Source organism: Centruroides vittatus, unplaced genomic scaffold, assembly GCF_030686945.1.
Source record: "Centruroides vittatus isolate TY-2023 unplaced genomic scaffold, ASM3068694v2 contig_1891, whole genome shotgun sequence".
Taxonomy (NCBI): Eukaryota; Metazoa; Arthropoda; class Arachnida; order Scorpiones; family Buthidae; genus Centruroides; species Centruroides vittatus.
This window is the reverse complement of record NW_027121163.1, coordinates 327,906-347,001: the sequence shown is the minus strand read 5'-3', so window position 1 is coordinate 347,001 and position 19,096 is coordinate 327,906. Positions and strand designations below refer to the sequence as shown.

The 19,096-nt window shown below is 31.9% G+C and overlaps 1 protein-coding gene across 1 annotated transcript in view; it reads left to right on the top strand.

The window, feature by feature from the left end:
- Positions 1-19,096, top strand: part of RanBPM (Ran-binding protein M) — an 85,164-nt gene that overhangs the window by 22,762 nt on the left and 43,306 nt on the right. Inside the window, exon 2 of the mRNA XM_067264421.1 lies at positions 13,217-13,328. Within this exon, the coding sequence (XP_067120522.1) occupies positions 13,217-13,328 (112 nt within the window). The remainder of the gene's footprint in view (positions 1-13,216; positions 13,329-19,096) is intronic.

Sequence of the window (19,096 nt, the reverse complement as noted above, 5' to 3'; positions counted from 1 at the left end):
GAAATCAACGTCGAAAATCCCGTTCCCATGAAAAAGAGGATCAATTTTATGCCGGGCACTTTCTCCTGATAGAGCATCAGTGTTGGAAAGAATGCTTAATTCACTTTTGATTGTTAAGGAGGGACTAAACATGTATGACCAAAGCCCACACCTTGTACCTATTACAAAGGACGACTGAAATTAGCTTCCTCGGTGCATAGAAATTATCAAGAACGATTGGAAAATGAAAAGAAGTTAAAAGAATAAGAGAAACGGAAAAAAGAGCACAGAAATGTTTTGAAGAACAACAAAAGAAAGCTGTTCGTAACATGAAGATTATGGAACTGCAACTGAGTTTAAACCAGAAAAATGTAGAAGAAAATGAAATACATGCGACAGTCCAAGCAAACAAAAAAACTGGAGAAGGCTATTAACAGCAAGAACATGAATGAAGTACAAGCAGCACGTGTGATGCTTATTAGTTTTAAGTGTTCAAAAGCAAGAGGAAGCGAAAAAGAAGGAAGCTGATAACATGCAGAATAATCTTAATAAAAGAACATCATCTTTCATGACTGATTATTTACAGAAGCCAAAGATTTTTCAATTATTCATGGTTTACTGGAAATACAGAAGCCAGTGGTTATCGAGAGACAGAAAAAAAAACGCGATATAACCGAGTAATAAAAATTCTGGGCTATTACTAAACAGATTATACATGCTATGGAATCTCTATTCTTTTATCAACAAGTGTTTCTGATATAAAATAAGCTTAGTTTTTCAATCTTGAATTTTATTCGTAGGTTATATCGAATTAATTGACGTTTACGTAAACATCGAAACCATGAACGCCCATTTAGCATTATTGTTTCTTTAACAATGACATTGAAAGACAAATACTGTCGATATAAAAACAAAACATCAATTGCGATTATTATACAGTACTATATAAATCGCTTATTAGAAATTCGTGTAGTTTATATTTTTCAATAAAAATTATAAATGCTGTAATTGAAAATTTAAAAAAAATAAATATTGAATATATAATAGAACATCAAAACTTATAAAATTAGAGTAAAAATTCTCTAAAAAGCAAAATAAAGTTACTACTGTATAAAAATTTTCAAGTTTTCGTTCAGAATTAAAGAGATCTTTTCCTTACACCTTATGCGGTGAATTCGAAATTTCATACCTTTATGTGAATTAACGGTATTGCGTCAATTCACATAAAGGTATGAAATTTCGAATTCACAGAAACTTGTAAATGAGGAGACTGTACTTAAAACGAATAAATAAACAACTTTTATATCAAAAGGAAACAAATGACAATCGATCTATCCACCTGTTCTGCATATTTAGCTCTTTCTGGTATTTCGTTGCAAATAGAAATTCAGTGGAAATTGGTAATTTAAAATTAATTGACTCAAATGCTTTTAAAATTTGGGGGACCAAAAAAACTCGATATAACGAGTGGCTACTATATTACAGTATATACAGAAATTTTTAAAATGTGTTTAACCATAACAGAATAAAAAGAAAATAACAATTTTTACCGTTATTTTGCTGAGTTTTCCTTCTGTGTTTTCACTTTGTTTTGTCACTATTGCACTCACTTTTTATTCACTTTTTCTGTATTTCAACTCACTTTTCTCACTTTTTCAAAGGGGAAATAGCACTCCTAGGCCTGAAATAATATATAATATAAAATATCACAAATTGTGATTTTGTTTGTGATTGTGATATTGAGTAAAAATAAATTTAATTGAAGATCATTTTCTTCTTTCTTTTTAGTATGTGGTCTTTAAAATGAGTTCCTATAAACATTTAAGTGGAAGTGAAAAAAGAAAACAAAAAGCAGATCTAGATAAAGTGGCAAAACAAACGAAAAGATCGTTGGACAAATTTTTAACTGTAGATGGAGAACAATTACAACAATCGTCATCATTTTCACAAATTTCACCTGCTCAAACTCCAGAAACATCATTTGTGTCCGAAACTATTCTGCAAAAAGACCAGCAGGAAAAACCAAGCAATTCCGTTTGTGAAGATGAAAGAAAAGGAGAAAATATAAATTTAAAATCATCTCAAAGTAATGATGAAACTAAGAGTTTTGTAAACGATATTGCATTATGGCCAGAATACTTAACAGACGCCATGCGAGAGTATTATATAAAAAATCCACCAAAATCAATAAATGGATCTTTGGAATCATCATCTATTCGATGCAACGAAGGGTCAAAACAAATCGCAAGAAAATTAACTATTGCCTCCTTCTTCAGAACTATTAATAGCGGGGAAAAAGTTAAAAGAGATTGGTTGGCTTATACTGAAACCAACAACTTATTGTACTGTTACGTCTGTAAATTATTTTTCAAGCAAACAATGCTAATGACAAAAGGGACGAATGATTGGAAAAATGTACATAAAAAATTGTCAGAGCATGAAAACTCCAGTGACCACATTAACTCCATTTTAATTTTTATAACAAGATCTAAAATTACCGGACGCATTGACACTGAACTGGAAAAACAAATTATAAATGAAAAAGAAATATTGGAAGAAAGTACTTAAACGTGTGGTAGCGACAATCAAATTTATTTCTTCATGCTCTTTAGCGTTTTGTGGTAAAAATGAAGTGTTTTTTTAGTGAAAATAATAGTAATTATATAGGTACTTTGGAATATTTATCCGAGTTCGATCCATTTTTGCAGAAACACATGAAAAAATATGCAAACTGCGGCACCGGTACTATAAACTATTTGTCGTCTACAATATGTGATGAATTTATTTCTATTATATCGAAAGATTTACAACTCACAATAATGAACAAAATAAAGGAAGCCAAATTTTACTCTCTAATTGATTCAACACCTGATATATCTCACGTAGATCAGCTGACCGTCATTATTCGCTATGTTCTTCCAAGTGGTATAAAAGAAAGATTTTTGGGATTTCTACCTATATTTTCTCATACGGGTGAAAAGTTGGAGAAAGTTATTTTAGAATTTTTAAATAATATAGAATTAGATAGACATCACTAACTGTCGGGGACAGAGTTATGATAATGCGTTTAATATGTCAGGTAAATATAAGGGACTCCAATCCAGAATAAAACAACATATTTTTTCTGCCCATTTTATACCATGCGCAAATCATTCATTAAATTTAATTGGAAATGCTGCTGCCGAAAGTTGCATGGAAATGACCACTTTTTTCAATATCGTCCAGGAATTGTACGTATTTTTTTCAAGTTCTACACATAGGTGGAATGCATTACAAAAATTTTGTAAGAGCAAACACTCGAGTATTAAACCTATTTGTGACACCGGGTGGTCTGCTCGTTCCGATGCTGTGAAATCCTTAAAGGAAAATTATGAAGAAATTAAACATTGTTTACGTCATTTTTCCTCAAACAAAGACGAGAAACCATTAACAAGGTCCGAAGCTGCCGATTTACATAAAAAACTTGATACATTTGAGTATGTACTGTTACTTACTATATGGGAAAAGATTTTAGAGAGAATAGATGCTTCAAACAAGACGAATCCCTAAATACAGCAGTTTTAATATATGATCCATTGATAGATTTCATACAAACTGTTAGAGATAATTTTGACAATTTAAAAAAAGAAGCAGAAAAAGTTAAAGATATTCCATATACTAATGATAAAAAGCGGCAGAAAATACAAAAACTATTTCATGAGATGAAATTCCAGAACATGAAATAAGATTCAGTGGCAAAGAACATTTTAAAGTTAATATTTCTTTTGTTGTATGCGATTCTTTAATTAGCAACATTAAAAAAAGATCTGAGGGATATAAAACTATTAACGATAAATTCAAAACAATTTTTCATGATAGTGATGTTAGTGAGTCTTCAGTAGAGGAATTGAAATGTTATGAACAAGATTTAAACTTAACGGAACTGAAAAATGAAGTATTACAATTTAAGACTTTTATAAGTAAAGAAAATATTATTTCGCCTGTATCCATGTGGTCATTTATTCGGGAAAATATTATTATTTCGACATTCCCTAATTTAAACATAATTCCGAGAATTTATTTAACCCTTCCAATAAGCAATGCAAGCGGCGAAAGATCATTCTCAGTAATGGCCAGAATAAAAAATTTTTTAAGATCCACATTAGGCCAACAAAAATTAAATGGTTTATCATTACTTTATGTAGAAAAAGAGTTATTAAATAACTCTATTAATTATGACAAACTAATTGACAAGTTTGCAGAATTAAAAGTGAGAAAAAAGGCAATATAACTAATCAATCTGGGTATATTTGTTTAAGTATTATTGTTTGTTTTAATAAATTATGTTTGTTTGTTTGTTTTAATAAATTATGTTTATTTAATTTTTGTACGTGTGTATTATTTTTTTCTTTTTTTTGGAATCCGATAATTAAATAGAACTACATACTATATGCTTTAAAACCAAACTACCAAACGCAAAGTATGAGTCATGACTGAAAAATAGGCCCGGAATTACAATGTTGCCTAGGGCCCGCTTTAGCCTTAGTCCGCCACTGCCCTCTCCGGAAACACACACAACAGTAATGAGCTAAACAAATGTTCTAAACAATTAAATGGTCATCTTAAGGCTGCCGACGACCATTAAATGACGGTTAAAACAGTCATTTAGTTAAAATCGAGCAGATACGAAGACAACCGTAATAAGTTCCGGAGCAAACATTTAACGAAAATTGACGAATGTCTTCTACTTCGTCGACGAGCCCGCTTCGGGTCGTAAATCTTAAACTTGCCGTATTTGACGTTTGAATGTTAGAAAATGCATAGACATTCTGTAATTTAACATTACATATTCCAAAATTATTAAATTTTATATCAAGAAAAGTTATAAAAAAAAAGGTACGTTTATCTGTGGAATCAAAAATTTAACTGAGCGTAACTAATATTAAAAGTGATGCGAATGTTATATATTCTAAGTTTTTTTGAAGATATCTGTGTGAATAATCCTTTTCCCTTAGACAGTTAGGATTATAGAGTAAAAATAATACAGATATATTAAGATAGTTACTAATAATCTAGTTACCATTATCATTAAACGAACCATTACCAAATTAAGTAAGTTACCATTAAAATCCATTCAGTTTTGTCAGAGGAGTCAAATAATTATTTTAATTAATTAAACACTTTCCAGAAATCTTTTTATACTTAGTTGTGTGGATTTTAAACAAGAGTATTTTCGCTACGAACACATTTAAACTGTAAATGAGTCAAAGGTCATTCTGAAGTTTAATGCCATTGGTTTGCAATAGACTTTGCACTATGAATAATTTATTCGTTCTTTAATCTTTTTGTTTAACATTAATTAGCTAATTAAAAATAAATCAACTTTTTCTGCCAAATAACCACTTTTTTTAATCGTAATTAATTTTAATTAGTCGTGTAATGTTTTTTACTACTTCAGTTTAAGTTATTTTATTATTTAATGTGAATGCTACTTAGAGAAACGGAAATAAGATACTCTAGTAAAAATTCAAAAAAATTGGAGCAAGTTTTCAATTTAATTATATTTCGATTCTCTTATTTTATTATTATTAAAATACAGTATCTTTCGGAACGAATGCTATCACTTTAAATGACCGTAATTACATTAATAATTACCCGAGAAGTACGCGATTTACACTAATCGATCGAGTAACCGTTTGTCTCCCATTTACATTAAGGTATTTTGTCGTCATCTATCTCTAGGAAGAGCCGTAAACGAAAATGACAATTTCACAACAGAGGTGTTTTTTTGTGTTCTGCTGTTTGCAAAGTCGGAATCGTTCATTGTCGTGCAACACGAGTAATCTACAGACAGATCCTTGGAAGAATTGATGACGGATATGCCTTAGCAAACATAGGAAGAATTTGGGTATCGGTTTGATGCGTGCCATATGGCATAAGGTGCACGCAATGGGCAACGTGAAACTTGGACAGTTTTCAATGTTTTAATGCACCGTATATTATGACGCTCTCGGATGATAATTAACCTAATTACAATAATTTAAAATGATAGCACTCTTAGACCGTGTATATATATTTGGTTTAGAAGTATTTAAACAGATCACACTGTATCAAGATTTGGATGTTTAATCTCCATAAAGTGCCAATAAATACATATGAATGGATGTATCCGGTATTTATGCAGAAAACATCGTCGTTATTAAGTCGTGCGACACAAACTACATACAAGTTTGTGTTATTAAAGTAGAAGTTAAATTTGTTTACGTTATTTTTTATATTGATATGAATTTACAATACTAGAGAAAAAAATTATACTAGGTGATTGGAAGTCCTTCAGTGTAGCATCCATTAGTAGCCATTTCTAAATAAATGCATACAGAAGCAAAAACGAAAAAAGTCCGTACCAAAATAAAGGAAAAATTCCCAGTTTGCTGTTGCAAAAAAATAAAATAAAATAATAAAGAAAATTTTACATTCTTGGCACCACAAACGGCTGCCGTGTCGAAGGATTCTGGATCGCTCGGTATATATAGTCGGTGCTTTTTTCTAAAATCTTACTGCCAGTACGCATATATGGTGACTAAAAATATACAATTTTTCTTAAACAGAACTGTCACTAATCTCAAAACAGTGTTTAATGTTACTACTTGTGTACATTTATAAAGTAAAAATAAATATTCATGTTGTAGCCTTTATAGTATTCCAAATTTTCTGTGTATCTCCAATCTACATTTTCTTCTTTATATCTTTCTTTGGATTGAGTAGAAATAGGGAAGAAACTATAATTAAACAATTATTGGATATTAAAGTTATCATACATAAACTAAAAATGTGAGAAATTTAGTTTTAAGAAAATAAAGCGAAGTATGGTATATTGTGCTATAAGATGAGTTGTTCTCGAGTGTTTTTTTAAATATCGTTTTGATAAATATTCTGGCGCACAAATAGTGGCAAATTACAACGATACGGTGGGGTGTTGAAAATCATAATTAAAACCTATGAGACCATTTGCCTTGTGAATTTGAGTGTATTTTGATAAGGGTAAGATGCTGGCAAGCACGTGTGGATTGTAATAGGGGCATTTTGACCGCAAGTTTAAATGTAATAAATGAACTTTTTAAAAAATTATCATATCTAAAAAATAGGGATTAATTAAAATATGTTTAATAAAAAAAGTTGTGATTTAGTAAACAGTTACTGATACACTACATGGATTTGTAATACTGTATTGTAAATATACATAATGCATTCATTATACTTAAAAATGGGAATGATATTACTACACTTTGACACTTTAATAACTCACCGATTAAACTTTAGATGCAAAATGGCCCCAGTCTTTATTTGGGTTTTCCTCTATAAATTTGTGATATTTAGCCCAATATTCTTGCAATGCCCTGTATATTTGAGGCAGAGCATTAGCGAAGTGCCTTCTATGTGGCTTACAGAATTGCGTTCGTTCGCAAAATCTGTTTGATCAATTTTGATTAAACTTTGCTATTTTCTGTTAATTGTGACGAGGAATCCAAAAACTTAATTAAAAAAGGGGGGATCCCTGACTTTGTTTTTGAGATATAAGGTTGTTTCACAAGTGCGTGCAGCAAAGCGATATTGCACGAATCACGTGACTTTATTGTGTGATGTTCCACAATCACCGGCACGCCTTCTACAAGCTTTGCTATAAAGTCGCGTTTGTTCTCAAATTTAATGGGTCTATTTTGATTTTCCATCAGTTGCAGTGAGGAATCCAAAGATGTAATGAGGATCCATTCAAACGTAAAAAAATAAGAGTCCATTACTTCATTTGCCACTTTAATATCTCTGTATATTGAAATTTCTATGCTCTGTGATGAAACTAAGCACACCTAACGGAATTTAGGCTTAGGAGTCAAAAATGATAACAGCCTTGTTCGCACCCAATGGAAAATGGTTGCGAAAAACAGAAAAAGCAATCACTGACGATTGATTTGTTCTTGGATCGCCTCCGTGTTGGCGGGTACAAGGATAGTTTCTTTTGTGGCGGCGTGTGCAAAGTTGCTTGTCCACGTCGGTCGGATACAAGGATTTCCTCACGTATGCTTAAAGGCTGCAGGGAACACCTCTCTTTCCCCCTCTGCCTGAATTCTATTGTGATATGACAGTCGTGCAATGTCCTAGTTTATGGTTTTATATAGTGTAGCAAGAATAATTATAGCAGTATAATGTCAGTTCTCTTAACTTTTAAATTTACATTTAAACACGAAAAACTATTTAGAGTGATAACTTTTAGTCACCGAACTTTCAACTGTCGCAATTAGTATTTGTAACTTAGCTGTGTTTATCTGTTTTGTTTGAACACAAGTTACAAAAAATCTCTTGCTGTACTTCCATCTGGTGTTTAAAATAAATAAAAGACTTGGAATAGTGTGGCTTTCTTAAGCTGTAGTTTTAAGGCATTTATATTTTGGAAAATATGGATTATGTCGTCACATAAATGTTATTCTGGTTCCATGAAAGTTTTATAAAAAGCAAGGGTTATATAAAATAAAAACGGAATGAAGTCAAACTTATAAAACATAAACTACAGTAAGGAGTGTCAGAAAAGTTACTGTGCATTGAGAAATTTGTAATGATATTAATAGGGTTTATTAGGTTTTTTTGTAGGGTTTTTTGAATCTCAACTTTTTACTCTATAGAAAACCATAAAGAAAAAAAGGAATGCCTACAAAATATTATATTTCTTTTTTTTTACAAATAAGAGACAAGTCGCTCCAAAATTTATTAGACGATCACCATTTACTCTGATGTTCCAGAACAAAATTAAACAAAATTAAATTTAAATTCATCACCAGAGGGATATCTCTGCGTAATCTACATTAAACAGCGCTAATTCTCAGTGGATAAAAGGAGCCGAAATCCTGACAGGATAAGGATGACTTAAACTCTTTCTTACACGAAAAACCTTGACAATCCAGTGTTTTTATATACAACTGCTAACGTTTTCAACCCCTTCGGGGTCTTCATCAGGCACAGCACAAAGGTAGTTTCAAATGCCCGTGAATGGAACCAAGAAACCAAAGCGAGTTCTATTCCTTGATGACTTAAACATGATGTCGTAAGATTACCATACCAATTTTAAAGATTTTTTAACTTTATTGGTTTCTCTGTGTTTTTTAAAGGAACTTTTTAAAGAGTAGGCAGTTGCGTAGCCTAAAAAGGAAGGTCCAGCTGTCTATAATTTTGTTATGGAACATCAGAGTAAATAAAGACCAACAACTGCCGAATTATCGGGCTAGCAAATGGCTATAGTAATATTAATAATTTAAGTTAATTTGGTACTAGAGTTAGGCGTTAGGCGCCATCTCTTGCTAAATTTAATAATTAGAATTTTAATTAAATAATTTTAAATAAATTTAGGCCTAACTGGAAGAAAAGAATCGGCCCGAAGCGGGACTCGAACCCGCAATTTCTGCTATCCGTGCGGACACGTTACCAGTTACGCTACCCGGACCTTCGGTCCGATCTCTCCTTCCAGTTGATATAAGATTACCGTACGATCATCGACGGTCATTACATCGATTCTTTTCTTCCAGTTAGGCCTAAATTTATTTAAATTATTTAATTAAAATTCTAATTATTAAATTTAGCAAGAGATGGCACCTAACGCCCAACTCTAGTACCAAATTAACTTAAATTATTAATATTACTATAGCCATTTGCTAGCCCGATAATTCGGCAGTTGTTGGTCTTTATATATTACGGGTTAGTTGTTGTTTATTTATATATATCAGAGTAAATGGTGATCGTCTAATAAATTTTGGAGCGACTTGTCTCTTATTTGTAAAAAATATTTATTCATCCGACGGAAAATTAAACAAAATTATATTTCTAAAATCATATTTTCTTAGGAAAAATATGATTTTAGAAATCAAAGAATGTTTCTAGATCTATTGCTCAACCGTGTCCTTATTCTGCACACAAAATTGCCAGAAATAGAAAAAACACTCTCACTTGCTACTGAGCCAGGTTTAGTCGTCTTTAAAGCATTAAATGTAAGTTTTTCATTCTTCTGTTTGTACCCTCTAATACTAAAAACTACTTCTTTAGGCTGGACAAAGTCGCTTCAGGTTCTTGGAGATATTTATGTATTGATTTTTCCATAGCATTTTTTAAAGCTATGGCTTGATTTTCTTCTTTGCCACTTTTTCATTATTGCAGTCATCATCTATAGAATAATTCGGATATAATCTCAATAATATTTGTCCAGATAACTTAATGATATCAGATTTTGCAGCTAGTGGAAGAAATACGCTAGATGACTGTCCAAACGTTCTGTGGATTTTGTAAATAAAGGAGAAGTGTTACTAATTCCGTTTGTCTTCTCTCTCGAAATTGTACCTCTATAGCATGTAACAACTTGGAACTGATTTCAGTTTTCAAATTTTTCAATTCACATAACAGAAATTCAAATATTCCTTCACTTGTTAATAAATAGGACGACAAGATGTAAACTTTGTCATCCTAAGGCATCGGCTACTAAATGTATTGGTCCTTAAACTTTAAGGAGCTCTACAATTTTACAATACTCTGCTTCGTTCCGCATGCGAGAAGTACCGATGTCATTCAAAGCTAAGGCATTCTTTTAAGTGTACAAATCTTTCTATCTTTTTCCGTAGTTGAAAGATTTCTCCCTATTGTAGTGAGAATTGGACCTTTTTTTTAGGTGTAGGGGGATTTTTTTTTGTTTTTGTAGTTAGTTTTATGAAACTTAGTATTTAACAATATCCCTGTTTTATGTCAGAGACGATTTGAGTCAAAATGTTGGTGTTTTTAACCAAATAATTAATTACTTTATGTGTTTAAGTCTAGGCTAAAAAACTGGTGTTTTAGTTGGGAAACCCCGGTTATCAAATTATATAAATTTCTTCAAAAAACTGGCTTAAATTTATAAAACTGGGTTTTAAAAACCGACGAATCCTAGACATTAAAGCCGGTCTCGTCTGCAGTACCATGCATATAAGTCATATATCCCGTGTTTCCACTTTGCAATAGACGGCATTATCGCTCGTTCGTGACATTCCAGTTTTGATCCTGTAGATTATGCAGTTGGCAGAGAAGTCTTTCAAAAACAGACTTCTCTGCCAATTGCATAATCTACAGAATCCGGCCCACTCTGTCCAGACCACAATCCCCCGTATTTTGGTGTCTCTTGGGGTACTTTTCTGGCATTTGCCATAGGAGAAACTGCAATATCATATGTAAAACTTTACTTAAACTTTTCTACTGCATAGTAATTTTATGGACAGCCGATATTTGATAAGAAGTTGTGAAAGACTTCCGAATAACAATAATTTATTAGAAAAGAGTATATTTAAAGAGTAGCTAATAAGCACATCCATATCTTCAATTTTAATCTGATTTATTAATTAAATAAATAAAAAATCATCCTACGGGAAGTGAAGTTCATGGTTATAAATGAGTTAAAATGTTTAAGAAAGTCTTTCCTGGAAGGAAACGTGTCCATTAGTAATTACCCCTATGGAGTTATTATCCTACTTCAAGGACTTAATTTTAAATTCATCGTATCGTGTATTGTAATTACGGGATAAAAGAAAAAATTATCGTTACTCGGCAACGATCGTATCTACAGTTCCTTGCCCGACGGGCGAATTGCCTGAGTTAAATTACCCTTCTCTTCGATTAAAGACATTTGTTATTTTTAAATTTGTTTGATGAAATTATTTCGAGGAGAACGTAATTTAAGAAATTAAATATACTTTTATTTTTTATCTCAAGATTTCTGCATTTATTGTTTATACTTAGATATACAAAGAGATTTACCAGTATATAATTTAAGATTATTTTGAATAATATACAAACCTTGAGAAAAATTTGAGGATTAAACTTAACGTCTTTATTTCTTTTACCAATCGTCAAACAGTTCTGCATTTTTAGAAATGACTGAAGTTTGATAGATTGAGCTGATTTCTGATGTAATTATGTAAATTATTAAAAGTTCTTAGCTTGTTAAATGTTTTAATATAGTTCATTTTATTAAATTCAAACCATAAATTACAGAATTTTGTCATAATCTGTGTATAAAATAATTTTATAACAGAGAAATTGTCTTTATTCAAATAAAATTTAAGTTTTTCGTTCTGTAACCTGACGAAGGCTTATCGATTTAGTTGCCGGAAAAGCGTGTACGGTGCCTACTTACACCGGTGAAGTTCCAGCATAGACTATTATCGATACTTAGGAATTTACTGTACGATTCGTTCAATCTGTTAAATTATATTATCTTACACCAGGGGTCACCAAAGTGGTCAATATCGACTCCCAGAGGTCAATATAACATTATTGGGGGGTCGACGAAAAGACTAAAACTTACAAATTTTGAACCGAATATAGCTAATCTCGCTAAGGATCATCAAGCTTATCTGTCTTGTTGATTGTCAGTTACAAAAATTATTAACATATATACAATAAATGTAAAAAATGTAAAATTAAAAGAAATGTATTAAAATTGTAAGAGCTTTTTTATTATTATTTGTAACTCTATTGCTTTGGTGGGGGTCGATGTGAGGTTTTGAAAAGTTGTAGGGGGTCGACGATAAAAAAAGTTTGGCGACCCCTGCCTTACGCCAAGCGAAAATCCGTATATTTGTTTTATGTATGCATTACAAATATGCAGTTGAACTTTCTTATTACAAAGTTCTCTTCTATAACTTAGATTACCACTACTAGTTTTCTTTTTGACGTATTCCAACCCCTCGTTTCACCTCTTCCTTTCCTTCTCGACACAGCTCTCTTTTTCTCCCGCCTCTTCCGTTCTTTCTTATTTTCAGTTTTCCTCACTCCACCAATCTGTGTTTTCTGAGAATGTTTCTTACATTCTTTGTGTCGAGATACTTTGGCATCGGGCAACGTTTGTGCGAAGAATTCATCTTTTCCGATCGAGGGAAGTCTACTTCCATTTTACAATCAATTCTATAGATTTATTTTTATAATCAGAAGAGTTATTTGAGTTTTTCTCTTGATTTTCTAGTAAGAAGCGGCATTACGGACATCTCTTCGATTACGAAAGTAAAAATCACGATAGGATCGATTATATTGGAACATCTATATTTAAAGATAGTTTCAAATGTCGTTGTACAATTTACTTAATGTCGTTAATGTTATACAGTATTCTATGCTAGTTCTTTCGTCGAAGTATTATTTTCTTTATAAATAAATAGAAACCGAGATAACCGAGGTTTTATTTTTACTGTAATTGTAGGTATTGGAAAAAATCATAAAGATGCAGCAAGTGTAAGAGCTACTTATCCTATACCAGCAGCTTGTGGCCTTTATTATTTTGAAGTGAAGATTGTTAGCAAAGGAAGAGATGGGTAAGTGCATAAATTTTAACTCTAAATTTTGAAATTATTCAGCAATTACTATAAATTATAGTGTGTACACGAGTTTTAAGCATGTCAATCACCAATGACTGACCAATAAAAATATTATATACTACACACATTTCATGTCAAGCTTAGTGTATGTTTGTTTGAAGGTTGATTTTTATGTTGAAAATATAATCCTAAACCATGAGATTAACTTATACATTTCTCAGTTTACCGTTCTGAGAGCTTTATTTGCATAATTAAACTGTAACGACTTTAATATCTTACGAACCAGCCCATTTTAATATTATAGATTTTTTTAAATTTAAAGGAAAAGAAGTTAATATAAATAAACAACAACTAACCCGTTGTACATAAAGTAAGACGCCAACCAATGCCGAATTATTGGGTTAGAAACTGCTATAGCAATATTAATAATATAGTCGTTTCTAGCCCGATAATTTGGCATTGGTTGGCGTCTTAAAGAAGTTAATATTGCGCAACATTGAAACACTTACATTTATATAATTTCTTTCTAAAATTTTCAGAGATACTTCGTAGGATCTTATCTTTTTCTAAACTAGATTTTCTCAATTCATTTTTTTTTAGATTACTGCTTTTACTCGAATAATAACCGTGGCTACTATTTAAACTGCATATTTTCTTTGCTCTCGCTGTTTGAGAGTGGTTATTATTTCCTTTTCGTGTTCTCATTTGATGTTCGTTATTATCGGGGTGGCCATAAATTTTCCATTAATTTCAGTGTAAAAAAAGAAATTGTTGTTACAAAGGTATGTTTTTACGGACAAAAATAAATGTTTACAATGTAAATCGGTGCAATTCAACGTGACTGCCTTGCATTTTGAAGCACTTATCCCAACATTTTTTTGTAGCTCAGAAAACATTTTGCAACGTATCTGCCGCAATGTTGTCGACTGCTGTTCGGTTGCAATGTTTAAGGTCTTGAAGATCGTTAACTTTTATTTGATAAAGTTTGGATTTGATGAACCCCAAGCAATGAAATCTAAGGCGATCAAATTGGGTGCTCTTGCTGCCCGTAGTCTTTGATTCCCTGTCAATCCTCCTTCCAGATAGTCTCTAACATGGGTTGTTAAATGAGGAAGTGCCCCATCCAGTTGAAACACAACAGTACAAAAATGTCATTGTCTGAGCTGTATCTTGAGAAACTGTTGTAATATATCAAGACATGTTGCCAGAAACCATAGTTTCTGTGAAAAAAAAAATGGCTATTCTTTTCTCCACTGTCAACATTGTAGGCATCCTGGATGGTGCGAGAGACTTTTTGGACACTGCATTTAAATATTTATTTATGATAGTCTGATTTTCTAAACAAATTAGGCTTGAAATGGCAACCGGTGTCGTTTATAACGAGTTACTTTCTATGTACTAGTAATAAGAAAATAATAATAAATATATCATTGTATATTTTATACTTTACTGGCAGCAATAATCTAAGACTTGAACTAACCTGTCATTTACAGTATAAGATATATCAAGAATTGTTAATCCTTAATGGTAAATCTAATACGTAAATATTTGATTTATTTTTTACTAATAAGATAGGTTCACTCTGTCGTACGAACATAAAAAACGAATAAAAATCAAAGCAGTGTTGTTTGCTTTGTACTACATGATACAGAGTTAGAACACAGCATTCAAAATTTCTCAACCAATTATCTGTGAAAAGTTGATTGGCCAAATGAACAGAAGTTTGGCAAAAATTGAGATATTTTCAATCCCTAACTAATTGGTCGAACAGTTCACACGACAATGAACAAGATAATTCGAGTACCAAGAACTAGTGCCTCTGCTCCATCAAAAATTCTAATTGCATTACAGTAATACGGAGACCAAATTATTGTGATTTGCCTTTTTGAGGAATTTTAATACTCTATTTAACCGTTTACTTTGATCTCTGTAATTATCGCATTGTTAATCAACTTTCAAATACTAACTATCTGTACAGAGCAAATTGGCTGCACCGTGTTGCATTATTCTTATTGTTTCCATACATACGTTCGTTGCCTGTTCTCAAGAATTCTATTCGTGGAAACTTGTCGAATTGTTATAAGTTCTTGTAACTTAAAAGTATTTGCTTCTACCTCTGGTGAATTTAAAAGAAAAAATGATTTTTTTCTGTACTTCTCCTTATCACAAGACTTTCATTTCTCTGAAAAGATTCAAAATTCTTCTTAGAATAGTTTGTTTATGACCTGTTTGCTTTATGACGACCGTTATACTGGAGGCCATTTTACCTATCTGTCTACAAGTGGAATCATAACTTTCTGCTTTATTCGGGTTATGTTTTCATACCCAAAAACCTCTTCTATTTCCTTGTCAGACAGATTTTTGGCTTACAGTAAAATTTAGCAGAAAATCATTCTATATCAGTCCAATGTAATTACGGCATGCAACATTGTCATGTAAAATTGCGAGTGGACCGGACACTACACAGAATAGACACTACATAAAGTGGGTAAATCCTATGTTTTAATTAATAAACGTTTTCTCTGAATTCAAGCCATCAGCCTTAATATTTTAAATCAAATCTGAGTTTGGACTAGATAATGATTAATATAACTATACAATAGTATACTTAATTATGTATTGTCTGTATAAATGGATGCATGTACTTGTGTAGATAACAGTCAACTAGGCCAAAATAGTTATTTCGAAGCCTGTAACAAAACCACAGTATCAAAAATATGTCAATTTACATTACTCAGTTTACTATTAGTCAGTTATAACTAGGCCAAAGCATGTAAATGGCCTTAATTAGGCCAAACAGAACATTTATATTCTTTGGCCTAGTTATTACCGATTAACATAGATGTGACTTTTACTATAAATGTACTGCAATTTTATTAGAAATTAATAAATAATTACAGAAATAATACGGAGGAGTTGTGATATGTCACTTCGTTTTACAAGTTAAAATTTTGAAATTTGAAGTGTCTGAGGCTTGACACTCTGCATAGTTCTATGTTAAAAATCATTTACAATTTAAATATTGCCAGTTTCTATCCTTAAAGTTACTGTGTAGTGGAAAATTTATAACGAACGGTAAATTAATGTGTGCGGCATTGCGTACAAAATTGGTAAGTTGCACGTTTTTTCGTTTTCACTTTGAGGTAGATGACATTACTGCCCGCTCGCAGACGTTCCTGTTTTCGGACCAATTTTTTTTGAAAGACTTATTTGCCAATCATATAATCTCCCACGGAGTCTGGTCTGTTAGGTCGTCGGACCTCACTCCTCCGGATTTTGGGATCTCCAGGGAACGTTCCTGGGAGAAACTGCAATATTGTGTGTAAAAATTTGCATTTATTAAAACTTTTTTTACTACACTGTAACTTTTTGGACACCCTCTAAATAGGAATAGATTAGAATAGTGAAAGGAGAATCATCCGAGTCACGATAAATCGTTTTCTCAATTTATTTTCGACGAAAATTACCTTGTGTTTTTCTAACTGCCATCAAAATTCCATTTAAACGCGATAAGTTTCTGCATATTTGCATAAAGTTTTTAATTTGGACTCTAGAAAGGTAGTTTAGATGAAAAATAGCGTAAGTGTATACTTTTAAAAGTAGAAAGAGTTGACAAAGACAACATATCGTTTATTTTATTAATTAATCTATCAAAGAGTTTGTTTTTTTAATTCATTTTTAAACACATCCAAATTTTGGCTCTTGCCATTTGACGGCATGACAGTCGATTTCTTTTTTATAAAGTTTGCTTAATGCAAATCTTGTTAATACAAAGTGCCAATTTTTAAGTCCCTTCAACTCTATGTTAATGATTTCTTTTATTCATAATTTTCAGGTAATATTTTGAGTATTTCATCATCATTTTAGTGATGATTTACTTGTTTATATTTTGTATTTAGGTAAAAAACAAATCCTGTAGAATCCTTGTAAAATACTTTATCAAGAAGGAATTGTAGGGTGTGAAAGTCAGTTTTCTGTGTCAAAAAAGATTCTTTTTCTTGGGATATTAGACATCCTTTTATATTTAATCCTGCATCCATATTAAAATCAGTCAGTGTGGGTCTCGGTGTATTCCAAAAGATGTTTTGAAGAATTTGAGGCATTTTTTTTATTATTTGTTGTGATTCCTACAGCTTATACTTTGGATTTTACTTATTAATGCCATCTACTTAATTGATACGTTATCATCCACAAAATTTTAGAATAGTCAAGTTATAATTACTTACGTTTTTTAAAAATTTGTTTATGAATTAAATTTAATTCATATTTTAAATACAGTAGACCCCCTATAACACGGCGAAATGTATAACTTTGTGATCATATTCGTATAACACGCTAAAAGAGACTCGTATAATACGGTAAGACGTCATCGCCGACTCGTGTTGCAACAGGATCGGTCGAATCTGGACCAATAGCAGATATTGTACAAACCGTCGAGTTTAAACGAGCACCGGACCTACTAAAAAACAATTATTATTCGACGGCCATAAAAATTATATTTTTATTAACGATGTCTCCAAAGTTATTTTTTTGCGAAAAATTCGCCGATCGGGAAACACGCGTCTGCCGTTTGACGAGTCGCTCTGCGACGAGAACAAGCTTAAGCAACGGCGTCGCCGAATGGTGCACATTCGGTAAGTAATCCCACAATTTTTTGTTTATAGCATAGTTTATATGGATTATTTCCGAAAAATTATACGTGATTTGGAAATGTTCGAGTCAAATTAGTCTAGAATCGATTAATTTTATGGAAGAAAACCTTTCAAATAGCCGTAGCTCCTAAACTGCACACGTGCCGGGCCGTGATTGGCTCATGTATTTAAGTGACTCGTACAACACGGATTCGTATAACACAGAACATAACTACCGTGTATAGGGGGTTTACTGTATGTAAATAATTTTAATTATCATCATTACGTACGTCTTTTATTTTGTATGAAATAAAAGACTGTTGAACATTCTATATAATTTGCACTGGAGTTAAAAGTTGGACACAGTATTTTTTGTTTTTGTAATTCAATAGTCATCATTGGCATGCTCTTTCTTTGGGAGTAAGCACAAAGGCAAATAGTTTTTTTGCTTACTCCCAAAGGACTATAATTCTATGCTTTACAACAGATGCTTATTTTGATGTGTAAAAAAGAAAAGTTTTTGATAACAATACAGACTACTGTCAAAATAAATTAGTGTGCAGGTTAAAAATAAAATTATGCATCATATAACACCAATTCCAGTACCATCCGTTTGCATATAGGTACACAGACCCATAAAGTTATAATATTGCATTATCCAATATTGTAACTTTATTGAGAAATTTCAATTGCTTATAGGTGTATATTTTACTGCATAATTAGCATTGCCTGGTCCTTAAATTTAAAGTTTTCAGGTATCTTCAGATTCAAAATACTGTAGATTTTGATCTTTGCAGTGAATTAGTCTTACACAGTGTGTATTTATTTAGATGTTTGTTAAATGTAGCTTGCTTCATCTACTAGTGAGGTTGAGGCCAAAGTTTTAAATGCAAAAACGTGTACGTCGGACATTTGGCACCGTTTTCCCGTAAGCCTAGAAGTTTGACAATGGCGTTTGGAATGTCGAGCACGATTCCACCGACTTTCCAAACACCGTTGTCAAACTTTTAGGCTTACGGGAAAGCGGCACCGAACGTCCGACGTACACATTTTCGCATTTAAAACTTCGGCCTCAACCTTGCTATTATGTAAAATAGATGAATATGTATTTATATGTTCTGTGATTCCCATGAA